The sequence below is a fragment of the Chionomys nivalis genome, chromosome 14 (assembly GCF_950005125.1).
Source record: "Chionomys nivalis chromosome 14, mChiNiv1.1, whole genome shotgun sequence".
NCBI lineage: Eukaryota > Metazoa > Chordata > Mammalia > Rodentia > Cricetidae > Chionomys > Chionomys nivalis.
In genome coordinates, this window is record NC_080099.1 from 25,770,425 (window position 1) to 25,786,324 (window position 15,900).

The 15,900-nt window shown below is 43.0% G+C and overlaps 1 protein-coding gene across 1 annotated transcript in view; it reads right to left on the reverse strand.

Moving 5' to 3' along the window:
• The window catches only part of Chsy3 (chondroitin sulfate synthase 3), a 212,929-nt gene extending 199,326 nt beyond the window's left edge, over positions 1-13,603 (reverse strand). The window contains exons 1-2 of the mRNA XM_057789287.1: positions 12,511-13,603; positions 9,431-9,714 (exon numbers count right to left, since the gene is read on the reverse strand). Of these exons, the coding sequence (XP_057645270.1) occupies positions 9,431-9,714; positions 12,511-13,318 (1,092 nt within the window). The 5' untranslated portion in view covers positions 13,319-13,603. The remainder of the gene's footprint in view (positions 1-9,430; positions 9,715-12,510) is intronic.
• Positions 13,604-15,900: the final 2,297 nt, after the last annotated feature.

The following is a 15,900-nucleotide window of genomic DNA, read 5'->3' on the forward strand; positions in this document are numbered from 1 at the left end:
AATATTATGATAGCAAAATCATGGGGCTCAGTATACAAGTATTTTTGAACTCTTATTATATATCACTCAGATACAGTCGTTAGGAAGAGCTATAATTCCTTAAGGATTATAAAAGTATGTAAAAATAGTTTAAGAATGTCTAAAAAAAATCCCCTTTGATGTTTTTTCTTTCTTTTTAGGAAAACACTATGTGAGCATGATCATTAGGCGAGAAGACATACATATGTAAGTGATAGTCTTATACTATTGCCTTAAACCGGAGACTGGCTGCTCAAAACAGATGAATGACAATGACTAAGTTCCATTAGTCTCTATGATTCCAAGAAAGGAAAGAAAATGAAGAATAACTCAAAACTGACTATACTTAAGTATGTGAATTCACTTAAAATCCACATATTATGAAAATGGGGAGTTATCTCAGGGGGTAAAACACTTGCTGTGTAAATGCAAGGACATGGGATCTACCTCCAGCAGCAATGTGAACATGCATGCATATATTTTAATGGGCACTGTGATGTCAGCACTATATCCACATTAGTCACTTAGGAAATACACTATGATTATCTTAGTCACCTGGAAAATGTCAAATAAAATCCATGTTGCAGGCATCACCGGTAAGAGATGCTGATACATTAGACCAGCGGTTGGTTCCAATATTACAATTCTTTTCAAAGTCTCTCAGAGAATTCCACTGTGTAGATAAAATAAGGAACCACAAAACTGGCCTGGAGAGATGGCTCATCAGTTAGGAGAACATAGTGCTCTTACAAAAGACCCAAGTCTGGTTCCTACCACCCTCATCAGGTGGTTTATATATACCACCTGTATCCAGCTCCAGGGGATCTGGTGCTCTCTTCTGGCTTCTGACAACATCTACACATTCATGTTTATACACACAGAGATGGACACAAAACAAACCTTAAAATAAATAAATAACTATAAATAAAACATAAATCTAAAAACATAAATAAGATGAATAAAATACTGAATCTAGGCTTCCCCATTATAGCAAAACAGACCTTTCACATTACAGCTAAACTCTTTCTAATTGGCATTCCTCTCTTCCTGGGGGCTGAAGTGTATGAACACTGCCATTTGGATATTAGAAATAGTTAACATGAATGCATGGCTTATTGCGTGCCGAGCAGGCTTCTAAAGACTTTCATTGTATTGACCTTTTCAATTCTCCACAATGATTCTGTAAACTTGGCACTATTTTATGGCATTTTGTTTCTTCCAAAACAGATAACGGTTGTGGGATGCTTAATAGTTCTAGCAACTACTCCGAAATGCTTCTATACACATGAAACCATTGAGTCTTCTCAGAAGTGCTCTGAAGTAAGCGTTACTGCAATACCACTTTGTACACATTAAACCATTTAGTCTTCTCAGAGGCGCTCTGAAGTAAATATTACTGCAATACCAGAAGTGCTCTGAAGTCAGTATTACTGCATCATCGTTCATTGATTATGAAATGAAAATGAAAGAAACAAGAGACATGATAACTTGTCCACAACCATACAGCCAACAAATCGCAAACTGGGGTCTGGAATCAGATAGTTCAGTTCTTGAAGTAATTTGCCGTTAGTAGTGGCCAATGGGAATAAAGGATACTAATAAAGAACAAGTTTCCTAAATGTGTCTGTTTATATCTAAGAGACGCCACAGCTAATAAAGTTGAGTAATAATGATACCATCTTTATTACGAGACAGTTTATCACCGTTGGAATCCATTGGAGCTTCCAGAACATAAATAATATTGAGAAACAGATCTGAGATGGGAGCCAGATTCTGGGTCAGATATGAAGGCAAGAGGTGAGTTAGAAGCCTGAGTTCTCTTCCCGGTCCGTGCCATAAGACGAAAAAGGTAGATTTACGGTACCCTGCCTATAGAGGAGGCTCCATAGGCATATGGAACAAGTCAAAGAGGCTGGCTATAAGCAGATCATTTTAAATATTCCTTAACAAATGTATTTTCAGGAGTGTTACTCATCATGTACATTAAGTAATCCTCATGTCATTAAGAATTCAGCTTGGTACTATAGTATCTTACCTCAGTAAATACAGCTTTTATGTAAGTGTTCATCTTCTTATATTTTGATTTGTGTTTTTACCTCAAAATTAAATGACCATCAATGAAAAGAGTCATTCCTGACCATCGGCTCTTAGTTACGCAATGGAGCTTTTAATTCTAGGCCCAGTTGTTTGGAATCCTCTGAGCTCCTCAGGTAAGAAGCTGCCCTGTCCTAAGCTGGCTGAGTGCTCCATCCGCAGGGGTTCCCCACCTTCCCTAGATTCCCAAGCCCACCACAGACAGTTCCTCAACAAAAGCACAACACCTGAACTTCATTTTTAACAACAACCACAAAAACAGAAATACATTTCTCAAACTGTTTGCCAGCTTAGTAGAAAATATTTGAAACAGTTGCGGTAGGCATGGAGAAGTCTCTAAAGTACACTTTATACTTTAAAACAAACTCAAGCAATCCACCAAACACTGGGGCAGTTGTTAACAACTGTGTTTTCTCTATGTCTGCAGAATCTGCCTTCTGCCTTCCAGCCCCAGCTTCTGTTGAATGTTATGAAACATCCATGTGACCTTCGCTTAGCTGATGTGTTAAGGATGTGGTTGGCTAACCCTCCACACTCCTTTCCCTCACTTGCATCTTTTCACTAGGTCCTAAAATTCAGAAATGTTAGTTAAGGTTCAGAAAATAATAGCCAATGTTCATTTTTATAGTTGTCACTGTATTCTTTTGTAGTTTCTTCTTCTCTGATTACTTTGAATTTTAACAGCTAGTTTTCATATATTTGTATATTTAGACTATCCCCTACTATTATAGGAGTTTTATAAATAAATAACTTTCCAATAAAACTAATGAAAGCAAAAAGGATAGTGAAAAAGAAAACTTCAGATACTGTTGAAAACAAAGAATGAAGAATGCAGCTGTTAATATTATAAACAGTAAATAGAGATTTAAGAATCTCAAAACAATTAAGAAATCAATTTCATCATCTATTAGCTCCGAATAGGCCCCAAAACAGCACCTGTTCAGTTTTAAAGAATAAATCTTTCTATTCAGTTAATTCATAAACTTGTAGCACACTTGCCGAACTGTTCATGTCCAATACATTTCCAGGACAGAAAAACATGAAACACACATGAAGCTGACAATGGGCCTGGACTGATGTGCTGTTTCTTAGGAGATTAAATTAGGACAGCACTTTGAGGCCCTGGTGCTGTTCAGTTCCCACCTTCCTTGACTGGCTTTAGTATCTGACATTATTTAATAATGACTCACACATCTTGGTACTTTTTTCATTCTTATATCAATTAAATTTCTTGAACAAAATGTCTCGAGATGTGGTATAAAGCAAATAAACTGTACTTTGATATCTGGTACATTTCTCTGTATTTTTGACTTGCAAAGTAGAAAAACAGCTGAACTGATGTCTCTCAAAGAACATGCTGGTTTAGACAACAACACAATGAAAGTGGAACCATAAATGGACTTGATTTGTTTTTCATGAAATTAGAATAGTTGTGAGTTATTAAGGAAGAAGAGCATTTAAAGCTGACAGGAGCGTCACGCTATCACGCAGTTTATTCTCAGTTGTCTGGGGGCATCTTTCAAACCTAGTAATCTCTTCAACTGCTGGCAAACATCTATTTGGAAGGCATAAACTGTCTCAAGGCAGGTGATAAAGAACCACTTAGCAATGGAAATGAATGAAGCTCACAAAACGCTGAAAGCAACACTGTTTCCCCATCACTTCAGAGGTGATTTTATTTTGAACAACCAAGAGAACAGTGTGGTGGCAACAGCGTCTCCGGAAGTCAGTTATGGATGATTTCACCTGTCGAGTAGGGTGGGAGAGGAAGGAGTGGGGAGAGAAGCTTGCTGCTTCTAGGCAAGAAACAAACAATGACGGAATCATACCGAGAAAACACTTCAGAAAGACTGAATTTTGCATGAAAAAATCATTGTCTTAGATTTTGCCACACCTATTAATGACTTCCGGGGACATCAACCAGGACAACAGAGCTAAGCCATCATTAGGCAGGGAGTCTTCTGTCACTAGGCTGGGGAGATGCCTTCATGAGTCAAGAGCTTGCTGTGCCACCATGAGGAACTGAGTTCAGGTACCCAGACCCAGAGTGGAAACCATGAATGGCAGCAGGTTCTACAACCCCAGCATTCAGAACTGGCGGAGAGAGTGGCCTAAATGGCATACTTCTGGTTCAGTGCAAGAGTCTGCCTCAAAAAAAAAAAAAAAAAAAAAAAATGGTGGCAACCATTCGAGAAGACAACCAACATGGACAACTGCTGGCTTCCACATAGGGACACACAAGAGATGTCACTGGCATACAGACTTGTGTATACAGCTGCACACACTCATTCATATACAGTGGAAGGGGAAGAGAGAGAAGAGAAAGATGCAGGCAAAGAAAAAGGAGAAGGAGGAGGAAGGGAGAAGGGGGATGAAAGAATAAGCTACAAAGACCACGGACAAGCTGAGAGATCTGAGGGCCCACCCTGTGGGAATGGCAGAGATACTCTGAAACTATAAGATGCTATGAATACTATATATACAGTCTAATGTCTCGGCTCCCCCACTTAACTTAAAAGCCTAGAAACAACTCGTGAAATATATCCTTTTGTAAAATAATATAATTCACTATGACTCTTACTGCCATTAATGGGCCAAAAATGAACAACAGACTTCTGGCATAAAGTTAAATACGAAGAGTCAAATAAAACTCTGTTTACTCATGAGAAATGGTTCTCTAAAGTCACAGAAAAATATTTTTTTTTACCAATGTAGAACTGGCTTTTGAAACAACATGTAGTTGAATTATCTATCTTTCTATTGGCTTATTTTATTACAAAAATCAAAGTGAGAAAAACTAACTCTCTTCAATTGACCTTTGATGATCAAATGCAGAACTCACAGGGTGAGAATAATTACTGAAGTTAAAATTATTTTAAAACTTAAGTATAAGTGATAGTACTCCAATAAATATATTCAATACTCTTAGTAACTAAACAGGAATATATAAATAAGTTAATTTATAATAAAAAGAGATGTATACATGATACAGAATTTTAATGGGAATTTCTGAAAAACCATTGATTCTCTTATAAAGTTGAGCAATGCAGTATTATGATGGTATCGCTAGCATTCTAACATACTAGAACTTTTTCTGGACCTCAGAGTCAGAGTCAATAACACAGCTTAAAGTTACTGGAGACTGCTAGCCTATGATGTACTCAAATTGTTTGTTTAACTTACTTTTTAAAGGCCAGTATAAGAATCTATCTTGCTTGCCTTGGGGTTCCAGTGTAAACAAGTTTTACCATCTAAAATTATGGATAGCTGTAAGCTTAAATTATGAACTCTTCCGTGCTCTCGACCCAGATAATGTGTGTGCATCATTTGTTGAAAGCGACAAATACAGAAGCTGAAAAACAACTTTCTGAAATCTACCATAAAGTTGGAAAGCAACCATTTGTGGATACTGCTTGATAAACAGAGATGCTTTTTATAATGGTCAGTAAGGATCAGATAGAAGCAGTGATTTATGCCCTTGTAAAAACTCTATTAATGATTTCTGTAAAGTATCCCATCCCTTCCTCGTGTGATGCTTTCTATGATGCTCAGTAAAGACAGAGCAAAGCCCTTTGTTAAAGATAGACACATACACCAGACAAACACAGACACAAATACAGACACAGATACAGACTCCTACAACAGATAGAGGACAGAAAACACAGGGAAAAGAAAGTGGACAATTCAAATCTGGACTTGCTCGTGTTTAATCAACTCCAAGGTGAGGTGCTTTTCTTTCTTTCCTTAACGCGACACCCACACATTATTGGTGACGCGGGGTTAATAACCGCTACATATAATCTGCGAAGTATTTAAAGTATAAATTTTATTCTTACAACCAAGAGTCATTCATTTTATGGAAAATAATCTAATAAAATTTGTAGCCTAAGGGTTGTTTGGCTCAAAAAAAATTAGTATTGTTTTTGTCAGCTCAGGCTAGATGTATAAAATAAAAATCCTGGTGTCCAATGAAACATGAAAAGAACTGAAAACTGCCTGCCTTTGCTGGAAGAATCAGAAAACAAAACTTGAAACACAAAACTTTAAAACCTCCATTGGCAAGGCAATGTTGAGAGCCATAAGCAGTCTCCTAAAGCAACAGAGATCAACAACAGTCAAGTCAAGGCTCCACCAGCAGAAGGTGCCAATCAATGCTAGCACAGAGTAAGTCCAACAGAAGCACCTTCTAACAGGCTTCAGTCTATACACAGAACCAGAGATGCGCGTGAGTACACCAGCAGCCTGGCAAGTCCTTGAGGATTAACAATTGAAAAAAAAAAAAAGGATGACTCAGTCCCAAGCGGGAAAGTATCCATCTGCACTCTTCATTGGCGGCAGGTGCTGTCTGTGCCATGAAAGACGAGGGGCTGCGGGAGTAGATATGGAGAAAAGAAGGAGGAGCCAACTGGCAAACATACGTGCCCCGGGTACCAGAATCTGATTATTAGGTACTGAAGTTATACATTAGTGTCTCAAAGTTCTCATAATCAACAAGAGGAGTTTTCAGGTGTCTTAAGAGATCAGTTCCTGAAAACTAAGCAGACTGAGCTACTGAAGACCGCTCGGCTTGCTTGCAGTTTGGGGTTATTACAAGTAATTGCTGTAACATTCGCCTAGAAGCCTCTGTGTAAATTTAAGTTTTCATTTTCTGAGAGCAAAGTTGTGGGGTTTCTCGTTGTTGTTGTTTTTTGTTTTATTTTGTTTTTCTGGAACAAAAAGGGAGAGAGAAGGAGAAGAGTCCCCACATGTTTGTGGAAGTGAAGGCCAAATGGAACATCACGAACTTCCTTGCCTGTTGAGACTTTATGAAAAACTCAGAAGATCCAGGCGGTGGTGGCACATGCCTTTAATCCCAGCACTCAGGAGGCAGAGGCAGGCGGATCTCTGGGAGTTCGAGGCCAGCCTGGTCTACAAGAGCTAGTTCCGGGACAGGCACCAAAGCTACAGAGAAACCCTGTCTCGAGAAACCAAAAAAAAAAAAAAAAAAAAACTCAGAAAATGGAACAGTGCCCTAGAAATTAATCTATGAATTAGTTGAGTAATTTTTCTTTAAGTTGGTATACTCTAACCTGTGTAGAATTCTTGACTAATGCATATTTAAATAATGTATTCCACACATTCTCCTTTAATTTGGTTACATTATAATGCAATTTAGAAGCACTCTGAGTTTCACGGTCAGTTTACTACAATTGGATTCTTTATAATTTCTAAAACAAAACAGAAATCAGTTTTCCAATGTTTTATCAAAAAATCATTAAAGCATGGACTCGGTAAGTAAAAGTTTTAAATTTTCGTTTGACTCATTTTACACAGATGAATCAACATCACGAATGATCAATACTTGAGGAAAGTTTATGAATCCGTGTTACAATACATAGCTCCTCATTTGGTGCCACTAGGCACAGTGTACAGCTCTGAGACCACGACAAGAGGCATGTGAAAATAACCTGCCACAGGCTAAATACTGTAGGAAGGCCTTGGGGCTGTTCAGTATTTCATTCGGGAGACTTTTTTCCAACACTAGAACAAAATGTTGAAATGATCTGCTAAAGGAGATTCAGTGATGGTCAAGTGTCGTTCCAAATTAAAACATATTGCAAAAGTTACTAGAAATTTCGCCAAAGCCCTGCCTGGAAGAGAACCTGCACATCACTTGAGCACGTTTCTCTTGTTATGGGACACGGACAGATAAAGCACTAAGAAAAGACAGGACATTCCTAGCAGAATCAATAAAAACGTGGAAGATAATAATAGATAGTTTGCTAAAACTTTCTGTTTAACTTAAACAATAAATTAGCAAAAACAACAACAACAAAAAAAAAAACCCACATATTTCCCCTTTTTGTTTACACACATTCTAAACGGCTGCAGCGTATTTTCCCATAAGACAAACCGAATGTATTTTATACGTTAAGCATTTGTTGCCTTTTGCAGACGATTTTACACCAGAGAGAAGTCTTTTTTCTTTCGGTCAGTGACATTACCTTTAGTGAGAAAAGCTCTGACGCTTTGGTGTCGTCTTCTTCTAAGTACGCTTGTTTTGGTTTGAAGACAATCTGACTACACATCTAAGGCTAAGCTCAGATTCACAGCCCTTCCTCTTCAGATATGTAAGTGTTGAAATCACAGGAATGGATTACCAAAGCTGAAGGATGGGTTTATAGAACAAAAGTTGCTATTTTATTGTTAAAGGAACTACTTATACCATCATCTAAATTTGCCTAATACATGCTCCAAATGCACAATTACCAGAAAGTGTCCTTGTGTATAATAATTATTCAAAATGCCTCATTGAATTGTATCACAAAACATTTTGTTTAAAGGACTAAATAAACTAAAGTGATATTACATTCCTGAAAGAAAAGAAGAAAGGAACCATGGAACTTTGATGTACAATCATTTTACATGTTTTCATAAAATATGCCCTCCACACTAAACTTCTAAAATTCCTGAAGATAAACAATGACATTAAAATGAAGTTTTAAATAGTGTCCACTGGGTAGGTAAAAGAAGCATACACTCCAAATATCTGAAAACAAAACTACATTAAAATTGCAATTTATTATTTAAACATCAAATCAATTGTTACTAAGATTATCTTCCAGGAAATCCACTTTAAAGGACAATTCGTTTGATTTCAAAGTCAAATTCTAAAGGGAAAAAGTTCACAAGACTAATGGCGACTATCTCATCACAGCCCACATGTCTGATTATAAAAATAATTCTGGCTATTGATAAATTGCCACCGAAACAGACATAAAGTCTAGAGAACAAGTGGATACCCTCAGCTGTTTCCCCAGATTGCTCACACACTATACAATAGAGGGTTTAAAGAGTTGGAAATGAACCTACCATGAATGACATATTGCTGACCTCCCATTAAGTGTTCAATCCCCACTTGAACATTCCCAAGGAAATCAGATTTTAGCCATGTGTAAGTAAAGGGCTGTTATAGTGTAAATAAAGAAGAAAAACAAAAAACATAGTTGACAAGACTCAAACTAGTCTTCTTGTTAGAGACATCAAATGAATACACTTGCAAGTAAACACCATCAAAAGTAAATACAGAGGGGCAGGAAAATTACATCTGATGGAGATGTAACCAAAACTCTGCTCAAAGTTAAGATTCAGGCTAACAACGAAACCTCAGAGAGGCTCTGAGTCCAACAAGAAAGGTGTGTCCCACAATCATTCCCAAATCTATAAAGGCAGCTACCATGAATTTTAAGCAAATAAAAGTAGAGATATGACTCTAGTCCAGGACGTGAAGAGGCGTGTCCCTGTAATACAAAAGTATCTGTCACACTTCAAGGCTTACCTCATAAGACCAGACACACTGAGTCCCACCGAAGCGGCGAACACAGCGACCCACTTCCACATCCTCGTGAGTGGTGTACATTTCTCGGAGGCATTCGCCAATGTGAGGAACCATCCTCCTGAGGACTTCGCGGCTGAAGATCATTCCCGGTCCTCCCATGCAGAAGTTCTCCCCGGGTTCCAGTCCCAGCTTTCCAAGTTCCTCCGTATTCCCCAGGCCAGTCTGTCCCAGGTAGAGAGGCTTGCTGCTATTTAGGGACCTAAGGAATTCTTCTAATTTATCACCTACAAAGAGAAAACAGAGAGTCACCTCCTTCCCTCATTTCACAGGCAATTACTGTGTTCATTGGAGTGAGAGAACCTTCCACCATCACTCTTAACCTCCGTGTCCACCTTTCGCCGCCAGGAAGAAGAAACAGTTCCCCCTCCTTTAATTTGCAAAACACAAGCTTATGATTATTTCTCTACTCTAAATACAATTTTAACAAATCTAACAATCATCAAACTTGAATCCGAAGTGAGATAAAGATAAGGGAACAAAGACTGTTACTATATATGAGGTGACAGACATTCCCGGAAATATAACCCAATATTAAATGCAGGCATTTTGACAGAGAGTAAATTATGCTTCTTTGTATGTATATTTGTGTCTATATCCTCATAGGTAGGACACAACATCACATGTCTGCATGTGGAGGTCAGAGTTCAATCTTAGGTGTTCTCCCTCTGGTTCCAGGCACCTGGTTTTTGGAGACTGTCTTTTGAACTTGCATGAAGTTCACCGAGTAGACTAACTTGGCAGGCCAGAGAGGCCCAGAGAGTATTCAACTGTTTCTAGCTTTTTCTTTTTACCTGGTTTGGGGGGCTGCAACTCTGGTTCTGAAGCAGGCAAGGCAAACACTTCGCCAGCTTAGCGACCTTCATAGCTCCAATATCCAACTATATTCTTTTATGAAAATTGACTTGGTTAGGTGTTTCTTATTAGTTAAATTTCAGTCACATGCAACCTACATTTTTTAAGGGGACATTTAAATAAAACTTCATGTTGACACTGAACTTGGCAAAGCATTACTTCAGAGTGAAAAGGCCCTAACCATTACAATAAAAATAATGTGATAAATTGACTTGTGGGTGGTAAGTTGATCAAAATAAAGGATTTAAAAATAAAACTCTGAGCCGGGCGGTGGTGGCGCACGCCTTTAATCCCAGCACTCGGGAGGCAGAGGCAGGCGGATCTCTGTGAGTTCGAGACCAACCTGGTCTACAGAGCTAGTTCCAGGACAGGCTCCAAAGCCACAGAGAAACCCTGTCTCGAAAAACCAAAATAAATAAATAAATAAATAAATAAATAAATAAATAAATAAAACTCTGTATATTTAAGACGTCAAAGCATTTGATGTTCTATATAGCAATATATCAGAATAAATAGTCAACCACTTCACATTCGTGAACAGTCTTGGTACGCTCATTTTTGATGGCCACTATCTTGTCACACCCTCTAGCCCCCAACAAGCATTTCTTTTAACTATGACTGAGTTATTAATACAAAATGCTTTTTATTTTTAAGGGAAACACAGTATGATATTTCGAAGATTTGAGAATTAAATAACAAAAGTAGATGCTATCAGTTGTACACTGTAAAGTGCCCCCCCCCCCGTTGCCAGGATGCATAATAGATCATTATCCTAAGTATAATTATCCTAAAGTCCAAGTACCACAAGGCAAGGAACAGAAAGAAAAAATTAGCTGAAGTGTTAATACTTTTTGAAAGTGGTACTTTTCTCTGAATCAACCATAAATACCACATTACAGAAATGCAATCATAATAGTTTTGTTTGTCATTAATTATCAAAACCTCTCATTTCAAACGGCGTCACCACAGTGATTCTGCTCCTTCCAATTCAAAACTTAGAACAACAGCTGTTAAGGTCAACTCCTTGTCCCAAAGAAGACCTTTGGGTCTGCTTGTCCTAACATTTGGTGAAAAGTATTAACCTTGATCATGACAGTCATAGACTTACAGGAAGCCAGAACATACTGAGGAGGGACTGCCCTCCACGGAACAAGTTAGAAAGCACAGAAAGACCATTTCTTTCTTTGTAATCTTTCCCCACCATTTCCATGGTCTGAACCAGAAAGCCTTAGTCCCGTGGTCTAAGGAAGTTTGAGCCACTGAGTTTAGAAATTCTCTGTCCAGAACCACTGACAATCTGTAAATAAACGACCCCTTCCCTGACAAAGTTTCCTTATGCTGTGACTGTGTGATGCTGTTCTGGGTAGTTCTAGGTTCTGGCACATGCTGTAACCACCAAGATGAACTGCAAAGGATCTGCCGTTAGTGCGCTTGATGCAGCTTGCAGCTATTGGCGGTCTCTGTAAATCTAAAGCTCTTTCAACCTTCTTTCTCCACCTGACCTTTGGGGAGCCCCAGCCATCGTCTCTGGGTTTTATTAAAGTATGGCAGAGAATGAGGAACAGCTAGCACGCTGGGCTGGTGGGTGTATCCAACGTCAGTTTCAGTGTGGGGGCAAGTTTCTAAAGGCAACAGAATGTTCAAACACGGGTCTGGGACAGTAAAAGATGACTAGCCTCAACCCCAGGGGTTCGCAAACTGCTCTAGACCAAGCTGAAACAAAGGAGCAGGGGAGCAAAGCAGCAACGTGCAATCCCCAGCCCTGCTCTAGCCAGCATCCTGCATCTTGCTTTCCTCTAGCCAGGACACACCCCTCTGGACAGATCTGGGAAACTATCACCTACTTGGGGGAGGGGTGGGAATGGCTTTTGGGTTAGCTCTAAGGTCCCTTTCTTGGCCTTTCCAGTAGGGACCTGCGCCGAGCGGAAGGAACAACTACAAGAGCGAGGAAAGTGAATAAAGCTGAGCAGGTATCAGGAGGGTCCAGACTGCAGAAGAGGAGGAGCAGGCTAAGAATGGTGGGTGGATGCGAGGGGTGGGGATAGCGGGCCAGGGGCTGCAGAAAGCCAAAGCAGGTGCTGGCAGAGAGGCAGTGGAGGGGCTGGGGATGGCAACAACGAAAGGAATCCGGAGGTGGGCAGGGGGCACAGCTAACACTGGGAGGTCACCTTTGATGTAGACATCGTCGTCGGCGCGCATGAACCACTCATACTTGTCCAGGTAGTGGTCGTGCATGTACTTGATCATCATGAAGGACTTTTTCTGGGGAGGGTAGGAATCGTCGACCCCCGGCAGAGCGATGACAGGCAAAGGTGGAGGGGGCTGGCCAAGTGCAGCACCGGGAGGCTGCTGACTGGAAAAGAACTCCACGCGGCCAGGGATGAAGCGCGCCCAGGTCCTCTGCGCGGCCAGCGCGCGGCTGCCCAGGTACTTCTGCGCGGTCATCACACCCACGTAGAGGAAGTCTCCGGGTCCAGAGCTCGGGGCAGCGGCGCCCCCGTCCCCGCTGCCGTTGTGGCTGCTCCCGGGCCGGCCACCCTTCCGAGGGCTAGCCGCGCCCCCGTCCTCCTCTTCAGGTTCCCCTTTGGCAGCTGGAGCGCCGGGAAGCGCCGTCGCACCTTCGGGCTTATGTCCTCGCCTCCTCTGCGGCAGCGGAGCTGGCTGCTGCCAGGGGCTGCTCCGAAAACTGGGACCTCCGGGCGCCGCCTCCGGCCGTTGTGGCCCCGGGAGCTCCTGGCTGGCAGGGGGCGGCGACTGCTCTAGCCTCGGCCGGGACTGGGGTAGGGGGAGCGGCTGCTGCGCGCCCATTCGGGGCCCGGTGGCCAAGCGGCCATAGAAGGAGCAGAGGCTGGAACCACGTCGCCTCTTCTCACTCAGCTCGGCTACCCGGGGGGCGATGAGCCAGGACGCAGCAGTGAAGCCCAGGACCAGCCCCAGCGCCACGCTCACCCACGGGCGGCGGGAGCGCACCGCCATCGCGGCAACCTGGGGCTCGGATGCAAATTGGGCGGTGTAGGCGATGCCGCGGGTCCCCTAGACTGGCTGCCGCCCCAGCTGGGTCTCAGAGACCCCAGCCCGGACCGTGGCACGCCGTCTGGGCGCCAACAAGAGCTGGTTATCCCCACGCCGAGCTGCCGGCCGTGCGCTGCAGCTCCAGGCGAGGCGACAGCTCAGCTCCGCGCCGGGGCTCCCGCCGAGGATCGGGAGTGAAACTTCGGCAGCGGCGGAGGTGGCGGCGGCGGCCGCGAGAGGAGCTGCAGGAGGAGGAGCGGCGGCGGCAACGCGTCCGCTTCTCGGCTGCCACCCTGTCACAGGCGCGCCTGGTCCCTCCTCCTCCCGCAGCCTCCGCCCTCGCTCCCCGCCTCCCTCCCACCCGCCGCCCGGCTCGGGACCGGCCCGAAGGAGGAGCCACCCGCGCCGCGGCTGCCAGGCGTGGGGAAGTGCGGGTCGTGGTATTTCCCCGTCACCCGCCCTTGGACGCCCCCCAACCAGCTCCTAGCTCGACTGGCCAGCCTCCTCTCCGGAAGGAAACGACGCCTGTACGGCCACCTCCGGCTTCCAGCGCGGCGGTCCCCTGATCTCCCCTCCTTTGGCTCCAGCTCTGGGTCCCGTCCCGCCCCCGCCCCGCCCCACCCTCCTGACCCGGCTTCCCGGGTCTCAGTTGTGCTCCTCCTGATGCCTCTGCCCGGCTGGGTTTATACTAGGAGCTAGAATTCCCGAGCCCCCAGGAAGAACCCGCTGCCGTGGGTGGGCTCCCCTCTCACAATCCACGGTCCGTGGCGTCCTGGCATGACCCTCTTCCACTGTGCCCCGCCCGGGGTCCTCGGAGCCACTTTGGCGGTTTTGGTTTTGAGTGGCTACACTTAGGTTGCCACTGTGCCGCGCCCTCTCTCTCCACTCACTGCCAGGAAAGCAACGGTCAGCCCCAAGCCCAGCAGCCCTACCTGCTTCTTTCTCCCTCCCTCCCCCTGGTCAGAACATCAGCAGCACTCGGTGTCTCCTGAAACAAAATCTGAGATTGGAAATATACGCTCCGAAGGCCAGGAGAGATGAAGGTGAATGGGGGCTATGAGGGGAGAATATTCAATCCTCAAGGAACTTGTGAAGACTGTCCTCCACCTGTTGACTTGGGAAATGTGGGGCTGCCTAATTGTCCCCTCCTCCTGGTAGTCTCTTTTGGGGAAATAAGCATGAATCATTTTCTGTCTGGGAAGAAAGACTAAATAGGACCGGCAAATGATTACAAAATGCGAACTCATTAGAAAGCCCCAAAGACGCAAACCAAGGAGATCATCCCGTCCAACTTAATCACAAAATAAAAAAGGTGTAATTTTTGTTCTTGCCTACTCTGAGATACTGACAAGAGACAGTTCATCTCTCTGCAAGGGATCTCAAAATGGTTAAATGGTATTGGCGAAAATCACTCTAATATTGAGACGAATTTATCTGAAGATAATATTTTGAAGGAGACTTTTCAAAATTGTTCTCTGAACATATTCGTTGTGTCTAACCATCTACAGTCTGGTGTGTCTGACATCCCAAACCCTTTGCATCTCTTCAGATTTCACTGTTCTGCTTTCCAGATCAACCTCAAAGGGGACGGATGGTATTGAGTGGCATTAGGCATAATGGCCCTGTCGAGCACTATGCTGGCAGCCTCTCTGGAACAGCCAGCCTGCCTGGAATCATTGCAGGAGGGTTCTTTCCACGCCAGTCACTGGCTGTCCATGAGCCCGGCCGACTAAAGGTTGCTTCTGTTTGACAATGAGTCGCCTCTCCTTTCCACATCTGAGCCTTGCCCTGCGACTCATGGGAATGAATGTCGAATTTCAGCTAGGGAACAAACCCAGCCAAGCAAAAAAGACTATCCTGATTAACAGTATTTCTTCACCAATTTTTTTTAAAATTTCATGCAAGTGTTATCTCGTGGAACTTTGACCACGATGAATTTTCTTTACCATTCTTTCATGGTAGCCACTGACCACATGAAATTTGGGGGCACTTGAAATACGGCTACTGTGACTGAGGGAATTTATTTTTAGTTTTATATAACTTGATGTTCATTCTGATTTAAACATCCCCATGTGGTCAGCTACTGTCATGATGGGCAATACATTTTCAAAGAGTTTCCCAGTTATGTGTGGTAAGTGGCTGAGGGTCAGCAAACACTCCCTTAGAGCTCTCGGTGGCTCTTCAGTCTAGTGGGTACTGTTCATGAGTTGGCCTACAAGGCCATTAATTCTCATTGGATACAAATAACCCACTCAGTACCTGTTTAGAATGATTGAGAAGAAAGTTAATTCCATTTATTAGTTTGCTTAACGAGCATGTATGAGGCACTACAACTTTGGACTGGGAGACTCCAGGTAGATAATCGCTGAGGTAGTGTTCACTGAGCTCAGGGTGGACTCTGTGTTGAACATAGCACGCATTGCAAAGCATCAGAGTGTTGGTAAGTCACAGGAGGGAGAGGTGCAGTCCTCGGAGAGTATCCTAGTACATTAGTGCATCAGTTTGGGAGTCAGGAAGACACAGAAGCTTTTTTTGTCATAGAAATG